Below are 17,281 nucleotides of genomic sequence, written 5' to 3'. Positions count from 1 at the left end.
AAAACGCCATAATAATGCATGTTGAAAAAATGACCGAAAAAGCAAGGCTATAGTAAGGCAAAAATGTCAAAATATGACATGTCCCAAAATTAGCTGGAAACACCTTAAAACAGCATAAAATAGCGTGCAAAGACACGCCATAGCATAGGATGTTGCAAAAACGGCCAAAAACACCATAATAATGCATGTTGAAAAAATGACCGAAAAGGCAAGGCTATAGTAAGGCAAAAATGCCAAAATATGACATGTCCCAAAATTAGCTGAAAACAATTTAAAACAGCATAAAATAGCGTGCAAAGACACGCCATAGCATAGGATTTTGCAAAAAGGGCCAAAACACCATCATAATGCATGTTGAAAAATGACAGAAAAGGCAAGGCTATAGTAAGGCAAAATTGTCAAAATATGACATGTCCCAAAATTAGCTGAAAACACCTTAAAACAGCATAAAATAGCCTGCAAAGACACGCCATTGCAAAGAATGTTGCAAAAACCGCCAAAAACACCATAATAATGCATGTTGAAAAAATGACCGAAAAGGCAAGGCTATAGTAAGGCAAAATTGTCAAAATATGACATGTCCCAAAATCAGCTGAAAACACCTTAAAACAGCATAAAATAGCGTGCAAAGACATGCCATAGCATAGGATGTTGCAAAAACGGCCAATAACACCAAAATAATGCATGTTGAAAAATGACAGAAAAGGCAAGGCTATAGTAAGGCAAAATTGTCAAAATATGACATGTCCCAAAATTAGCTGAAAACACCTTAAAACAGCATAAAATAGCGTGCAAAGACACGCCATTGCAAAGAATGTTGCAAAAACCGCCAAAAACACCATAATAATGCATGTTGAAAAAATGACCGAAAAGGCAAGGCTATAGTAAGGCAAAATTGTCAAAATATGACATGTCCCAAAAATTAGCTAAAAACACCTTAAAACAGCATAAAATAGCGTGCAAAGACATGCCATAGCATAGGATGTTGCAAAACGGCCAATAACACCATAATAATGCATGTTGAAAAATGACAGAAAAGGCAAGGCTATAGTAAGGCAAAATTGTCAAAATATGACATGTCCCAAAATTAGCTGAAAACACCTTAAAACAGCATAAAATAGCGTGCAAAGACACGCCATAGCATTGGATGTTGCAAAAACGGCCGAAAACACCATAATAATGCATGTTGAAAAAATGACCGAAAAGGCAAGGCTATAGTAAGGCAAAAATGTCAAAATATGACATGTCCCAAAATCAGCTGAAAACACCTTAAAACAGCATAAAATAGCCTGCAAAGACACGCTATAGCAAAGAATGTTGCAAAAACGGCCAAAAAACGCCATAATAATGCATGTTGAAAAATGACCAAAAGGCAAGGCTATAGTAAGGCAAAAATGTCAAAATATGACATGTCCCAAAATTAGCTGAAAACAACTTAAAACAGCATAAAATAGCGTGCAAAGACACGCCATAGCATAGGATGTTGCAAAAACGGCCAAAAACACCATCATAATGCATGTCGAAAAAATGACCGAAAAGGCAAGGCTATAGTAAGGCAAAAATGTCAAAATATGACATGTCCCAAAATCAGCTGAAAACACCTTAAAACAGCATAAAATAGCGTGCAAAGACATGCCATAGCATAGGATGTTGCAAAAACCGCCAAAAACACCATAATACAGCATATTGAAAAATGACAGAAAAGGCAAGGCTATAGTAAGGCAAAAATGTCAAAATATGACATGTCCCAAAATCAGCTGAAAACACCTCAAAACAGCATAAAATAGCCTGGAAAGACACGCTATAGCAAAGAATGTTGCAAAAACGGCCAAAAAACGCCATAATAATGCATGTTGAAAAAATGACCGAAAAAGCAAGGCTATAGTAAGGCAAAAATGTCAAAATATGACATGTCCCAAAATTAGCTGGAAACACCTTAAAACAGCATAAAATAGCGTGCAAAGACACGCCATAGCATAGGATGTTGCAAAAACGGCCAAAAACACCATAATAATGCATGTTGAAAAAATGACCGAAAAGGCAAGGCTATAGTAAGGCAAAAATGCCAAAATATGACATGTCCCAAAATTAGCTGAAAACAATTTAAAACAGCATAAAATAGCGTGCAAAGACACGCCATAGCATAGGATTTTGCAAAAAGGGCCGAAAACACCATCATAATGCATGTTGAAAAAATGAGCGAAAACGCAAGGCTATAGTAAGGCAAAATTGTCAAAATATGACATGTCCCAAAATTAGCTGAAAACACCTTAAAACAGCATAAAATAGCCTGCAAAGACACGCCATTGCAAAGAATGTTGCAAAACCGCCAAAAACACCATAATAATGCATGTTGAAAAAATGACCGAAAAGGCAAGGCTATAGTAAGGCAAAATTGTCAAAATATGACATGTCCCAAAATCAGCTGAAAACACCTTAAAACAGCATAAAATAGCGTGCAAAGACATGCCATAGCATAGGATGTTGCAAAAACGGCCAATAACACCAAAATAATGCATGTTGAAAAAATGACAGAAAAGGCAAGGCTATAGTAAGGCAAAATTGTCAAAATATGACATGTCCCAAAATTAGCTGAAAACACCTTAAAACAGCATAAAATAGCGTGCAAAGACACGCCATTGCAAAGAATGTTGCAAAAACCGCCAAAAACACCATAATAATGCATGTTGAAAAAATGACCGAAAAGGCAAGGCTATAGTAAGGCAAAATTGTCAAAATATGACATGTCCCAAAATCAGCTGAAAACACCTTAAAACAGCATAAAATAGCGTGCAAAGACATGCCATAGCATAGGATGTTGCAAAAACGGCCAATAACACCATAATAATGCATGTTGAAAAAATGACAGAAAAGGCAAGGCTATAGTAAGGCAAAATTGTCAAAATATGACATGTCCCAAAATTAGCTGAAAACACCTTAAAACAGCATAAAATAGCGTGCAAAGACACGCCATAGCATTGGATGTTGCAAAAACGGCCGAAAACACCATAATAATGCATGTTGAAAAAATGACCGAAAAGGCAAGGCTATAGTAAGGCAAAAATGTCAAAATATGACATGTCCCAAAATCAGCTGAAAACACCTTAAAACAGCATAAAATAGCCTGCAAAGACACGCTATAGCAAAGAATGTTGCAAAAACGGCCAAAAAACGCCATAATAATGCATGTTGAAAAAATGACCAAAAAGGCAAGGCTATAGTAAGGCAAAAATGTCAAAATATGACATGTCCCAAAATTAGCTGAAAACAACTTAAAACAGCATAAAATAGCGTGCAAAGACACGCCATAGCATAGGATGTTGCAAAAACGGCCAAAAACACCATCATAATGCATGTCGAAAAAATGACCGAAAAGGCAAGGCTATAGTAAGGCAAAAATGTCAAAATATGACATGTCCCAAAATCAGCTGAAAACACCTTAAAACAGCATAAAATAGCGTGCAAAGACATGCCATAGCATAGGATGTTGCAAAAACCGCCAAAAACACCATAATAATGCATGTTGAAAAAATGACAGAAAAGGCAAGGCTATAGTAAGGCAAAAATGTCAAAATATGACATGTCCCAAAATTAGCTGAAAACACCTCAAAACTACATAAAGTGGCATGTTAAGACAGGCCATAGCATAGAATGTTGCAACAACGGCCAAAAAATGCCATAATAATGCATGTTGAAAAAATGACCGAAAAGGCAAGGCTATAGTAAGGCAAAAATGTCAAAATATGACATGTCCCAAAATTAGCTGAAAACACCTTAAAACAGCATAAAATAGCGTGCAAAGACACGCCATAGCATAGGATGTTGCATAAAGGGCCGAAAACACCATAATAATGCATGTCGAAAAAATGACCGAAAACGCAAGGCTATAGTAAGGCAAAAATGTCAAAATATGACATGTCCCAAAATCAGCTGAAAACACCTTAAAACAGCATAAAATTGCGTGCAAAGACACGCCATAGCATAGGATGTTGCAAACACAGCCAAAACCACCATAATAATGCATGTTGAAAAAATGACCGAAAAGGCAAGGCTATAGTAAGGCAAAAATGTCAAAATATGACATGTCCCAAAATTAGCTGAAAACACCTCAAAACTACATAAAGTGGCATGTTAAGACAGGCCATAGCATAGAATGTTGCAAAAATGGCCAAAAACACCATAATGCTGCATGCTGAAAAAATGACCGGAAAGGCAAGGCTATAGTAAGGCAAAAATGTCAAAATATGACATGTCCCAAAGTCAGCTGAAAACACCTCAAAACAGCATAAAATAGCACGCAAAGACATGCCATAGCATAGGATGTTGCAAAAACGGCCGAAAACACCATAATAATGCATGTTGAAAAAATGACCAAAAAGGCAAGGCCAAAGTATGGCAAAAATGTCAAAATATGACATGTCCCAAAAACAGCTATAAACACCTCAAAAGAGCCAAGACACGCCATAGCAGAGAATGTTGCACAAACGGCTAACAACGACATTATATTGCATGTTGAAAAAAAACGTCATGGTAAAGCATGTTATCAAAAATTGATTAAAATGAAAAATGTTCTAGTAATGCATGTCATAATGTCATCATATCAATGCAATGAAAAATGTCATATTATAGTGTGACACAAAAATATCACAGTATAGTATCCCATAGAAAATGTCAAAGTGTCATATAATATAGTGTCTTTGGAGAAACATATTTTGCAAATAATCTTCAAAATTTAAGATCTCGAAAAATAGCCTAAGGATTATTTTACGGACTTCATTTTTCTGAATGACTTTATCAACCCCGGACACTCTGATGACCACAAGCAACCATATTGTCACATTGTTTTCACATAGTCATTTCCATATTAATACTGTAATAATATTGATTACAGCTGATTTAAAAAGGCAGATTTCAGAATCCATTTACTCAAAAAGACCCAAAAAACTGAAGCAAAACCTGTTTTGCGGGTGACTCGGAGGACAATGCATCCAAGGAAGACCACAATGATGCCAAAGAAGATTAAGCCAGAGATGGAAAGAAGCACCCTCCTCTTCAGAACTGCAGGTTCAAAGTAAAAACAGAAAGTGAGTCAGAATATTTTCTCTGTAAGATCTCATGAATTCCAAATCTCATTTATACTCACGAAGGTTCTTGGTCTTGTAAGAATCACTTATTTTTGAATAAGATGGTCTACCAGTGCGATTGGCCTGGCAGGTGTACAGGCTCTGATCAGGGTCATCCTGGGGTGTGACTGTATGTTTTTCAGAGGGGGGCAGATAGATCGGTAGCCCCTCTTTGAACCTGTGAGAAGGTGAAAATCAAGTACACATATGAATGCATTTAGAAAATTTTACTCTATAGTATTAACTGGTATTTTTGATGCGTATTACCATGTGTAGTTCCACATGTCCTGACTTTCCTGCACCCTACATCTGAGCACTAAGCTGTCAGTGGAGAAGACCTCGGACCAGCCAGTTAACAGGATTATATCAGCCTGTGGACGCTCTGAAGAAACACAATCAAAACTGGGATCAACACGATAAACACATTCAGAAAAATGTGAGAAGGATTCAGATAAAAACTTACCCTTGACGTCAAGTTTCACAGCTTGACTTTGGTCGGAGACGAAGTTTGTACTTCCTTTTCTTTTAACCTGGCACTGATATGATCCAGTGGTTGTTCTCACAACAGAGCTGATTGTGTAATTGTTTCCAGATGCAGTGTGCAGACTGCCATCTTTGTACCACAGGTACTCCCATCCAGAAGAGACATTAATGTGACAACTGAAGGAGACCGAATCTCCACTATGCATCACATTGTGTGTAGGATTCTGCAGCAGTGTGACTCTGGGTTTTGTGTCTGTGTGGAGATAATGCATTTTAATGAATATCACAATAAACAACACAGAGTAAGGAAAAGCTGTCCTTTAACTTGATGCTTCAGGGCCATGAAAAATATTTTAAACACACATAAAAACAACACCTAGTGGAAAATATCGGTATTTCTGGCAAGTAGCCTTTGATGTGGTTGCTAAGCTAAATGACAAGAGTTTGCACCCTTGAAAAAAAACTATTTGAATAGTAAGTCTTAAAAAATGTCATAGTACAGTATAATTTAAAAAATACTACTATAAAAATGGCACAAATGTTATTATGAATGCCATAGTATAGTAGTATGTGTATTTTTTAAAAAACGTCATTTAGTATGTCAAAAAAGTTGTAGTTTGTCAAAAAAATTCATACCATAATACCTCAAAAGTATGTAAAAAAAGGAATTGTCTAGTTTAAAAAAAACAAAACAAAAACAAACATTATCATATATACTTATGGCATAAAAGTGTGCCATAAAAACAAAATGAAAATGTAATTGCATATTATGTCGTAAAATGTCATAGCATAGCATATAAAAAATTGTTAAAATGTCATAAAAATTGGCATAGTATGTCATATAAAAAAATCATTGTATAGTATGGTGTAAAATGCAATTAAAATGTCACATTATAGTGTGTCAGAAAATTTCATGAAAATACTATAAAAATGTCATAAAAAAGAAAATGCAATGTTATAGCAAATCATAAAAAGTCATACTATACCATGTCATAAAAACATAGCATGTCATAAATAATGCCATAAAAATGCCATAGTATAGTATGTCAAAAAACATTCTCAAAGTATAGAATGCAAAAAAATTACAATGAAAATGTCAGATTATTGTATTATTGTATGTCATAAGGTAATCATAATATAGAATACCACAGAAAATGCCATGAGAAATGTCATAGATCGTTAAAACAGTTAATTGAAATATTAATGTTGAAGAACTGCATTGAAAAGAAATAAAAATCTAAAAAAAAAAAAAAAAAACGCACCATAAACATCAAGTGTTTCCGTAGAGCTGTAGTTGCTGCTGACAGGCCGCGTCTTGAGTTCTCCTGTGCAGGTGTATTGTCCACGGTGTGAGGATGAAGCAGAGCTGATGGAAAGAGTAGCTCGATCTGAATCAAAAGAAACAGTATTATCAGCCTGGACTGGCTGTCTGTCTCTGTACCATGTATATTTCCAGTCAGAGGTGCCATCCATCCCACAACTCAACTTCACACTCTCAGTGGGGAACACATCCCGCCATGGTGTTTCCACCTTCAAAGATGGTACAGGAATTTCTGGAGAGAAACCGACACATTAGCCACTCTCTAATATCCTTACATAAAGCCTCTTTTTATTAATTTTAGGATTGTAAAGCATGAAATCCACAAAAACAGATGGAGGAAGCATTATCCACTAATACACATCAACATAAGTGATTTAAAACATTTTTTTTGCTCACCAAATACACTTAAGATCCTAGTGTCACTGTAGTCTGTCTGGTACGTTGTTTTCTTTCTTACGGCCATGCACTTATAAGTCCCACTGTTTGATAGACCAGCATTATGGATGTTAAAAATACTGTCGTTGACAGGGAGTTGTTTATCGTCTTTGTACCAGTGGTACTCCCAACCAGATGAGAGTGTGACTGTACATTCAAAGGACACCGACTCTCCGGTGTAGACCTTGTAAACATCTGGCCGTTGAGTCATCAAGGGCTTTGGCTTGTTCCCTAAATACACAAAGGAGAAATAAAGACAGTTATACTTTAACCATTTAAAAAATGAAATACTTGGGATCAAAAGGGAGATGTCCTACAGGAAAAAAAACTTGAAAATGTATGGTCCGTATACGAGAAATAAGAGGAAGTAAACAGAAACATACCTTTAACTTGAAGCGGCATAACCGGACTGGGGTCGGTGAGGAAGACTTGATCAGTGCCTCTTCTTGCTTGACATGTATATGATCCTGTATTAGCTGTCCCAACAGAGCTGATGGAATAGTGGTTTCTAGTTGCGATAAGTGGAGAGCTTTCTTTCTTCCACAAGTACTCCCATCCAGTAGAGACATTAATGTGACAACTGAAGTAGACTGACTCTCCAGAGAACACCACTTTGTACTCGGGATCTTGTGTCAGTGTGACTCTGGGTTTCTTATCTGAGGGTAAGAAACATGCCACTGACATCAGTATGTCCCAGATGTTTATCCCAACTTCAGCCCTAATCCAAAATAAATGTGCAATTGTACCTAAAACAAAGATAGCAATCTATCTAATTTAATTAAAAATCTATTCAATCAATTAAGTTATTCAATTAAAAAAAGCAAGAGTGTATATTGACACCCAACCCAATAAAACATAGATCCACCAAGTGGCAACTGACAGGGTTGAAGTGCCAAAAACTGCAGTTCCTCTAATGGCCATGTTACGCTGGCTCCAAAAGCCAGGCAATATCCATAGACACCCATGTTATGCCCAACTTTACACAGCATGTTTACAGTCTGGTGTAAAAACCAGTTTTGGTAAGCTAATAGCTAATTTCAACATTCATAGCAATTGTACACTGGGGTGAATTTTTACACAACTCATCCATTTACATTTTATTAAGGCTTACATTTATGTATGATTAAGGGCAGACTGCTTTGAGTGATAGGCTGTCTGCCAATGGTGTCTGCTACTTCTCAGTCAGATCCAGCCTCCATTATTCCAGCCTCTCATATGTCACTTTTGGCTCCAAAAAACAAGACAGTGACCGCCAAAATGCCAATTTCGAGGCTTCAAGTGCACAAACCAATGGGTGTCATGATAGCTACATCCATTATTTTTACAGTCTATTATCTGACTGCGTGCTGTATTACTTGTTGCATTGATGGGTCGAGGTCAAAAGCAGTAAGGATTAGGGAAAAAGTCATACTAAGGGCTATTTAAATTTGGATTTAAGTGGTAGAGTTACAAGGAAAACTCACAAATGCACTGCCAGAAAGTCAAGTGACGAAGTACACCGAGTAACACAGTAAAGAAAGAAAGACGGATGTGATGAAAAGGTGGGTTATCCACAAGTCTTGTACATGGGAAACTGGGGTTTGACTTGGCTTCTAATTTTTCAAGTTTTTAGGATATATAAAGCTACTGAATGGACACTGCGTACGTAAACTTTATAAGTTAGAGTTAACTTTATATTATACACCCCAGGAGCAAATAGCATTGTTGGCTATGGACACCTGGATGTAAATACCACCTACCAAAACGATAACTTACCATACACCGTTAGGGTGAGTCCCACACTAGAGTTGCTGCTGACGAGTCTGTCTTTCAGGTGTCCCTTACAGTTATATTCTCCTGCATGTGTAGCTGAAGCAGACCTGATGTGAAGAGTAGCTCCATTTGAGTCAAAAGATGCAATGGGAGCCAGGACCGGCTGTCCGCCTTTTTCCCACATGTAAGTCCATTCAGAGGAGCTGCTCATCCCACAGCTCAATTTCACACTCTCTTCAGGGAACACATCCGGCCACTGCGTTTTCAGCTTTAAAGATGGAATGGGAATTTCTAGAGAGAGAGAGGGAGAGAGAGAGAGAGAGAGGGGCATCCGCTACCCTTTATATCCTATGAAAACAATTTGCTTATATCAAACACAATAATCTCGCCCCGTATGGTGACCTTGAGTGCTTTGAAAGGTAAAAAAAATAATAAAAAATAAAAAAAAAATAAAATGTATTATTTTTATTATTAATAAAACACATCTTAACTTTGAGCTTAATGGTGTCAAATCTACTTAAATACTGAAAATTATATATTTTAAATAGATCCTTGTTGCATTTGTCTTATGTTCCATCAGTTATAAGTATAAAAAGCTAATTAAACAAAATCCCAGTGATGGAATGTAATTCTGTTCATCGAATCAAGCTGTACAAGTATGAATTCAAGATACTTTTGTTTTACTTGAGTATTTAAATTTCATGCCCCTTTCTACTTTTACTCCATTCATCTTCAGAAGGAAATAATACACATTTTACTCCACTACAATTGTTTGATAGTTTTAGTTGCTTATTATTTTACAAATACAATAATACAAATTTTACAAATTAATATTTTTGCAGACCATATGAAAATATACAAGTGTAGCTAAAATAATCATTCAACTGATTAGAAAATTAATTGGCAACTATTTTATATAAGTCATTTTATGCAAAAATGTTTTATGGTTCCAGCTTCAATGACTTGCTGCATTTCCTTTTAATTATTTTGATTTATTAAATTGATTTACATTTTTTTGTATAGAGAACTTTTAACACCTAAATACATTTTCTTGATTGTGCTTACATACTTGTAATAGAGTGTCATTTTTAATGCAGGACTTTCACTATTTTCACAGTATGGCATCAGTACTTTTATTTACATAAACTTCTGAAGACTTTCACCACCAATGCAAAACACATAAATGTGTTTTTGCCTAACCTATTTTTAACCTTAATGACTACAACAAGTCTACCAACATGTTCTTCTAGAGATTCATGAACACAAATAGTCAGGACCAGACCTGCAACAGCCTCATAGATAAATTGCTGGTCATCAACTCCACAATGTGTGAAGACAGGCCAGTCAAGCTAAGCATCTAATGTTAAATGATGCTGATGACTCAAACTACAATATTTCATAATACTGTTGTGGTATTGTTTCAATCATGGGTCTTCAACAGGGGGTCCACGACCCCTAGGGGGTTCTCAGAGTTACTGCAAGGGGGGCACCAAATTAATGTTTATATATATATATATACATATACATTATATATATATATATTTGTTTTTCTTTTCAAAAAAGTAAAATATGAAAATGCATTTAAACATAAGTCCAAAATATCACTGGAAAACATAATTTGACCTATTCAAAGAAAAACAACCTATTTGATAGTACACAGAACTCATGATAGGCTAACTGTTGTCCATAAACACCACCAACACTTGATTAATATGCCTCCCACATGTATTTTTACCATTGAATAATGAGGTATAATTATATGAATATATAAATAATTATCTTATTATTATTATCATCCTATTATTATTATTCTAATAGTTTAGTACTGCATGCACCATGAAAAAAGATATATTTGTATATGGCACTTTAGGCAGCCTTGCATGTTGTTGTAGAACCAGTTTAATATGCAACTCAATTTTATACAGTATGTTTAGTTGGAGGTCCATCTGTCAGCTAAGGGGTGCTTGGCTGGAAAAATGCTCAAGACCCCTGGTTTAGATAAACTTTAAAAAGCAATGACTTAAACAAGTATTAACATAAAGGAAGCAGGGACCAGTTTCTAAACAGTTGCAAAATAAAAATGTCCTAAAATATAAAATGTAGACTGAGCTCCTAACCTGCAGGGTAGTTTTGTTCCTCTAAAAATTGAGAGCAAGTTGAAAATGCAACGGTGGCATGTGAACTGATAAAATGAGTGATTTGGACTTTTTTCACATTGCTAGCCAATGATCTTTCCCTTATATAAATCATCCTCTCTCCTTTCTCTCCCTGAGTGATATTCCACTGCTACTGTATGTTCATATAAACACACTTCTGAGCCATCCCTCGCTGCATAATGCTACACCACATCCTGTTTCAACAGAAAATGGAAGCAAGACACTCTCAAAATGCAGTTACACTGAATTCAAGAGCAGTCTTGCAGTGACTGCAATGTACACATATAGAACAAAAAAGGCACATTTTCTTAGACATAGAATTACTTTGTTGTTTTTACCTACCAAGAACATCTTGCAGAATTTCCTCACTGAAGTCTGTTGATGTCATTTCGCCTCTGGTGGCACTGCACTTGTATTTCCCCTGATCAGAGGGATCGAGATGAATGCTCATGGTCTCATCATTGGCAGACAACTCAGCTCCATCTTTGTACCAGTGATACTCCCAGCCAGTGGACACATTCACATTGCATGTTAAGATCACTGTTTCTCCAACATACATTGGGTTGAAACCAGGAACCTTACTCACAGTTGGTTTCGGTGTCTTTTCTAGAACAGAAAGGCAGTTCACATATTAGTCCTGAACCAAAAAACCTGAGAAGCAGTCATAATAATCAACATTTCACTACTGCAATTAAGATGAATGCAAATTAAGTTAAATAATAACATTAAAAAGTAAAAACTGGACCTAAGCTGATTCGCTTTTTCTCTCTCCAATAGCCACCTAGGAACTGTACTCTGTTTATGAGAGTAGATGGCTGGCTGGGGAGTGACTGTGACAACTGTTTCTTTAAGTTAGCTGAATTACTGTAACAGTTAAGTAAAGGTTAAGTTATACAGTAGCATGGAAACTCACCATAAACTTTGACAGTAGCTATGTTGCTGAATCCAGTGCTGCCTTTCCTGGATCCAAGCTGAACACTGCAGGTATAGTCTCCACGATCAGCTTGAGTGATCCAGGTGATGTTTAGAAATGACTCATCTTGCTCCAGATTCAGGTCGTCCGGGAGCACCTTTTGATTTCTGTACCAGGTGAATGTCCAGTCATCTGAATTTTCCATTTCACAGCTAAACCCCACTGTTTCATTTTCAAACACATCCAGCCAGGAACTCATCTTCTTCAGAAAGGGTTTAGGTGCGTCTGAAAATATGCAATATGAAGAAATGTTAAAAATCTGGGACAAAATATAGGATAAAAGTATAATAAAAAATCACTATTAAAGACCATTGCTACCCCAATATAAAAAATAGAGTAACTGTCTCAAAATGATGAGAAACTTTCTCAAAAAGAATAACCTAATATCATTCTCATTCTTTTGAGATAGTCATTATTTTCAGAAAGCTTGTCATTACTTTGAGATTCTAAGTCATTATTTTGAAATTAATACATTTTTAAGTTTTTAAGCCATTACTTTGAAATAAGGATGGTATTACTTTGAGATACTACATCAAAATTTTAAGTAGGCACTTATTTTTGTAATACTCTTCTGTCATTATTTTGAAATACGTCATTACTATGATATATGTCATTGTTTTAAATAAGTAAAGTCATTATTTTTTAAAATAAGGCAGGAGTTAATCAGTGTTTTGAAATAAGCAAGTCCTTTTTTGAAGTTACAAAGTTATTTTGAGATACTGTCATTATTTTTTTACACTCATTTTTTAAAGAAGTAAGTAAAGTAAAAATGCTCTAATTATCATTATCCCATTCTCATTATCTAACTCATCTTGAAAAAAAAAGTTTATATGTTTGAATACTGACATTATTTTGACACAAGTAAATTAATATATTCAGATACTGTCTCATCATTTTGAGATACAAACAATATTTTGAGAACTTTTCTTACTATAATGACAAACGGGATCTTTTTTTTTCATCACAGTGGTAGAAATAGGAATCCATTGCAATGAATGGGATACAGAAACACACAAAAGTTTAGCGAATGATTTAAACTTGTAGTTACCCAGAGGAAAATAGTATAGATGAGTGCATAAAGTGTCATGTATGTAAATATGAATTAAGTGCTTATATTGTTATGACATGGTTCACAGCTAAACTTACCAGTGACCTCCACAGTTTTTGTGTCACTCTGCAGTTGTAAGAATGGGTCTTTGCCTCTCCTAGCAATGCAGTGGTAACGTCCGCTGTTAGGATGACCTATAGACTCCATGGTATATGTTGTACTGTTAGAGGCTTGAATTTCAGTTCCATTATGGTACCACAGATATTTCCATCCAGAGGACACTGTGACCTTGCATGTGAAGGTGACAGACTCTCCAGGGTACATCTTGTTAAAGTTTGGACTTTGGGTCAAAGTGGGGTTGGGCTTGATTGCTAATCAGAGAGGAAAAAAGACCTTTTCAGTTGTTTTATATTACATACTAGACATTCAGCACAGATATGGTTGCTGAATCATAATGAAACTTACCATGAAAGGTGAGTTTGACTGAGTTAGTACTTTCAATGTTAACGCCGCTCTTTGTTTTGTGATGACCTTTACAGGAATAATCTCCAGATTGTGTTTGTGTTGCTGCAGTGATCGTCAGCTTTGATCCCTCTGCAGACACATCTGGATCTTGTACTGGTTTTTTATCTTTGTACCAGGAGAAGGTCCAGTCTGAGATACCGGTGACATTACAACTAAGCTCCACTTTCTCAGAAGGGAACACATCCGACCAGCCTGAAAGTTGCTGCACAGATGGAACAGGAGGCTCTGGAAGTGTATTAAAAATATTATTGATGATAATCATACAAATAAATAGTATTTTGTCTATTTATCATGGTTTTGTGTCTAGGTAACCAATGGGAAGAACTATTTTTTTTTTAAAAACAGGTCCAGTAATGAGTGAGCCGGCAGTGGCAAAACAGGCTGTAATGTAACTACTCAGAAAATTTGGCACCATCAATTTACATCCATTATAAATGCTTGTTTTTACCACTGACATGCTTATCTTACTATTCTAAGTGTCTGACAACATTATGGAAAGGATCATTACTTTATGTTTTTTAACAAAGTTCCAAAATCACTATCACCATACCAAGCAGGCTCCATGTCAATAAAAAGTATATTATAGCATTTATAGAGCCAGCATATTTTCACAGCTAACTGAGTGAATTGACAGTTTATTTCAACCAAACCAGAGTTGGTGATTGTTTAAAGAATGTGAGATGAATCCAAATTGGTTTTGGAAGTTTTATTTTGTTTCTGTATATTTTCTGAATAAAATACATTTTATGGTGCTTAAATTCCTGTTTATTTAAATAGTGTCTGGTGGCTTTTCCATGTTGTCAGACAATTAGAATAAGTTGCAGTTAAAATAATTCAAGAACAGATGCTTACAAATAGAGGTGAAATACAATAAATATCAAAATTATATATTAATCTTAGCAGTTCAACAGTTAAGTTTCAGTAAAGATATCATCTGGATAGAGAAAGCACTACAGATGGTAAAAATAAAATAAGTGTGTGATAACTTTTTAACAACACCCATGATTTCACCGGAGGCATTCGCTGATTCAGATAGAAAACTATAGTGTAGAAGAGACATCATTTAAATGTAATTCTTTTAACTCAGCTTTCTCAGGCATCTGTATTTATACATTTTTGCTGTCTGCAATTAGCAGTTAAATTTTTTACAAAATGTATCACCAATTCTTTTTTTAATTACTTGATTTTGGGAGGTAATATTTTTCCACATTACATACACAGGCTTGCCTGATCATGCTCACTCGTTTGGATTTATGTTCACAGCAAAACTGAATTTAACACCTCACCATAGACAGTTCCAATCTTCATTGATGTTGGAGGAAGAGTGGTTGGATTAAAGTCACTCCAGACGGAGGTAACTAGTTGGTGAGAGGAGAGGTGTGGAGAACAGAAGAGAACGGAGTCAGCAGTAATTATTGACTTCAACGATTAATAGGTGAAAGAATATGAACTTTGATAAGCAATTAGTCATTTCAGATATTTTTGGAGGCAAAAATAAAAGAACATTCAATTTACCAGCTTCTAAAATATGACGATGATTTAGTTCTGTCTTATATGACAGCAAACTGGATATATTTGGTAATACAACAAATAATTTGAATACATATTCTTGAGTTTTTGGAAATTAAACTTCATAGACAAAATGATCAGTAGATTGATTTGGAAAAATAACCTGCAAATTATTTTTTTAAATAAATAAAGAAAACACCTCACAGCTGCAGCCCTAAATGAACCGCTGCGGTCCTGTATGAAACAACCACACAGGAAGACATCCAAACCGTATTAAACTACACATCGTAAAACTATAACAGAGCTAACATAAGAACTGAAATTGCTAAAAGAGTAATGAAAGGTGTGGACAAAATAACACCTGACAGTAAAATGCAGTTTAAACAAAATGACTGCTGACTCAGACATTTTCAGAGCTGAAACACCTCTGAGATGTTCTTCAAAAACTTAACATCCGTTTCTTATTGGTACCACCCTGTGCAGTATTCTATAACAGTCAGTTATCAGGTATTATTTTATCCACCATGTACACTACTAGATGGCACAGGAAGCTAGGCATTAGATGGACGACAGAGTTTAGAAAATATAACTGAGTTATACAGTTAGTTCATAAGTTTGGAACTGTGGTGTAGTAAAAAATGAACTTGCACTGGTAGGTGTCAATTGAAGGAAGTGGCGGACTCGTGCTAACAAAGTACTTCGTGTTCCTCATGTAAACTCTCTTTATGTTTTACTTCCTAAACATTGTTTTTGTCAGCTTCAGTACACACAATCCAAACATTAAGTAACAGGTTATTTAGTGCGCAGTCACAGGCCAAATATATAAAGTAAACGGAATATTTCAATTGTTTGTGTATTGTGGGTCACAGGGTATCTACAGGTATCAAACACTGATCTTTAATGGCTTTTAAGACATTCTCAAGGCTATTTTAACCAAATAGTCATTTTTGGACAAATCATATTTTTCTTATTCAAGTATTGCAGGTAAGTAAAAAGGTAAGAGTATATGTGGTCCCATGCAGAGGTAGGTTTCATATAGGAATGTAGAAAATTTAGGTATTCATACAACATGGAGAAAGGTGCTGGACCCACACAGAGTACAAGTAAAAACAGCTACTCACAATGTGAGTAACTCAATAAAAGCTGCAAGGGGAGCTAAAGTGTGCAGACCTTTCTCTGTTTTTAAATGAAATTGGGTAAAATGTTTACAACCTCACCAATTCAAATTTAAGACTAGTTAATGATTTTTAAGGCTTAAAAATTGTTCAATTTAGGACATTTTAAGGGTCAACAAGAAAATGCAGCACATTTTTTAATTATTATTTTAAAAGCACAAAACTAGCTATTCCAAATCAATGCAATATACATAAATATGTTGTGCTGTTTTGTCAGTGTGTCAAAATTGTTTCTTACCATCTTGAGGATCCTGAGCTGCACAAACAGCAGTGAAATCTGTCAAAACAAAGAACAATAAATGTTCAGTGAGGACCACATCACAATGTACATAAAAATATTGTTTGTGCATTTTGAGAAATCACAAAAAAAAAAAAAAATTACTTTACTTACAAATAACACTAAAGACTTTGACATGCCACATTTTCCATTGAGCTGCACATGAAGAGGCAGTGCTGCCGAGTTGAGTCATATATCTGCTGTGTAGTCAGGTTCGGTAAAGGAAATAGACCGCACACTAGATGGGCGTGTGCGAAAACATTAATTTCTAAACTCACCTCAGGCCAGCAGCTTTCCTGTCATCTGCTTTTCTTTTTTTTTTTCGTTGCAACAGGAAATGTGTTGGTCAACCACACTCAGATGTTTCTGTTCTCAACACAAATTTAAATTGCTGATTTATGCTGAAAGTAACAGGGGGGGTTTAAGGAAATGAAACAGCGTTAAAGAACGTTAACATGTTGACATGACTTGCAAGTGTGTTGTTTACTTAAAGAACCCTGTGTT

The 17,281-nt window shown here is 35.5% G+C and overlaps 1 protein-coding gene across 1 annotated transcript in view; it reads right to left on the bottom strand.

Moving 5' to 3' along the window:
• LOC121946438 (basement membrane-specific heparan sulfate proteoglycan core protein) overlaps positions 1-17,047 on the bottom strand; it is a 54,668-nt gene extending 37,621 nt beyond the window's left edge. Inside the window, exons 1-15 of the mRNA XM_088082141.1 lie at positions 16,892-17,047; positions 16,739-16,777; positions 15,103-15,174; positions 13,757-14,041; positions 13,390-13,662; positions 12,184-12,468; positions 11,613-11,876; positions 9,118-9,405; positions 7,746-8,018; positions 7,324-7,593; positions 6,869-7,159; positions 5,587-5,859; positions 5,391-5,505; positions 5,144-5,301; positions 4,957-5,058 (exon numbers count right to left, since the gene is read on the bottom strand). Coding sequence (XP_087938267.1) covers positions 4,957-5,058; positions 5,144-5,301; positions 5,391-5,505; positions 5,587-5,859; positions 6,869-7,159; positions 7,324-7,593; positions 7,746-8,018; positions 9,118-9,405; positions 11,613-11,876; positions 12,184-12,468; positions 13,390-13,662; positions 13,757-14,041; positions 15,103-15,174; positions 16,739-16,777; positions 16,892-16,970 — 3,067 coding nt within the window. The 5' untranslated portion in view covers positions 16,971-17,047. The remainder of the gene's footprint in view (positions 1-4,956; positions 5,059-5,143; positions 5,302-5,390; positions 5,506-5,586; positions 5,860-6,868; positions 7,160-7,323; positions 7,594-7,745; positions 8,019-9,117; positions 9,406-11,612; positions 11,877-12,183; positions 12,469-13,389; positions 13,663-13,756; positions 14,042-15,102; positions 15,175-16,738; positions 16,778-16,891) is intronic.
• Between the last annotated feature and the right edge of the window lie 234 nt (positions 17,048-17,281).

The sequence above is a fragment of the Plectropomus leopardus genome, chromosome 9 (genome assembly GCF_026936395.1).
Source record: "Plectropomus leopardus strain MGB_pleo_1.0 chromosome 9, ASM2693639v1, whole genome shotgun sequence".
Lineage (NCBI taxonomy): Eukaryota > Metazoa > Chordata > Actinopteri > Perciformes > Serranidae > Plectropomus > Plectropomus leopardus.
The sequence above is the reverse complement of the archived record's forward strand: the minus strand, read 5'-3'. Positions and strand labels throughout refer to the sequence as shown.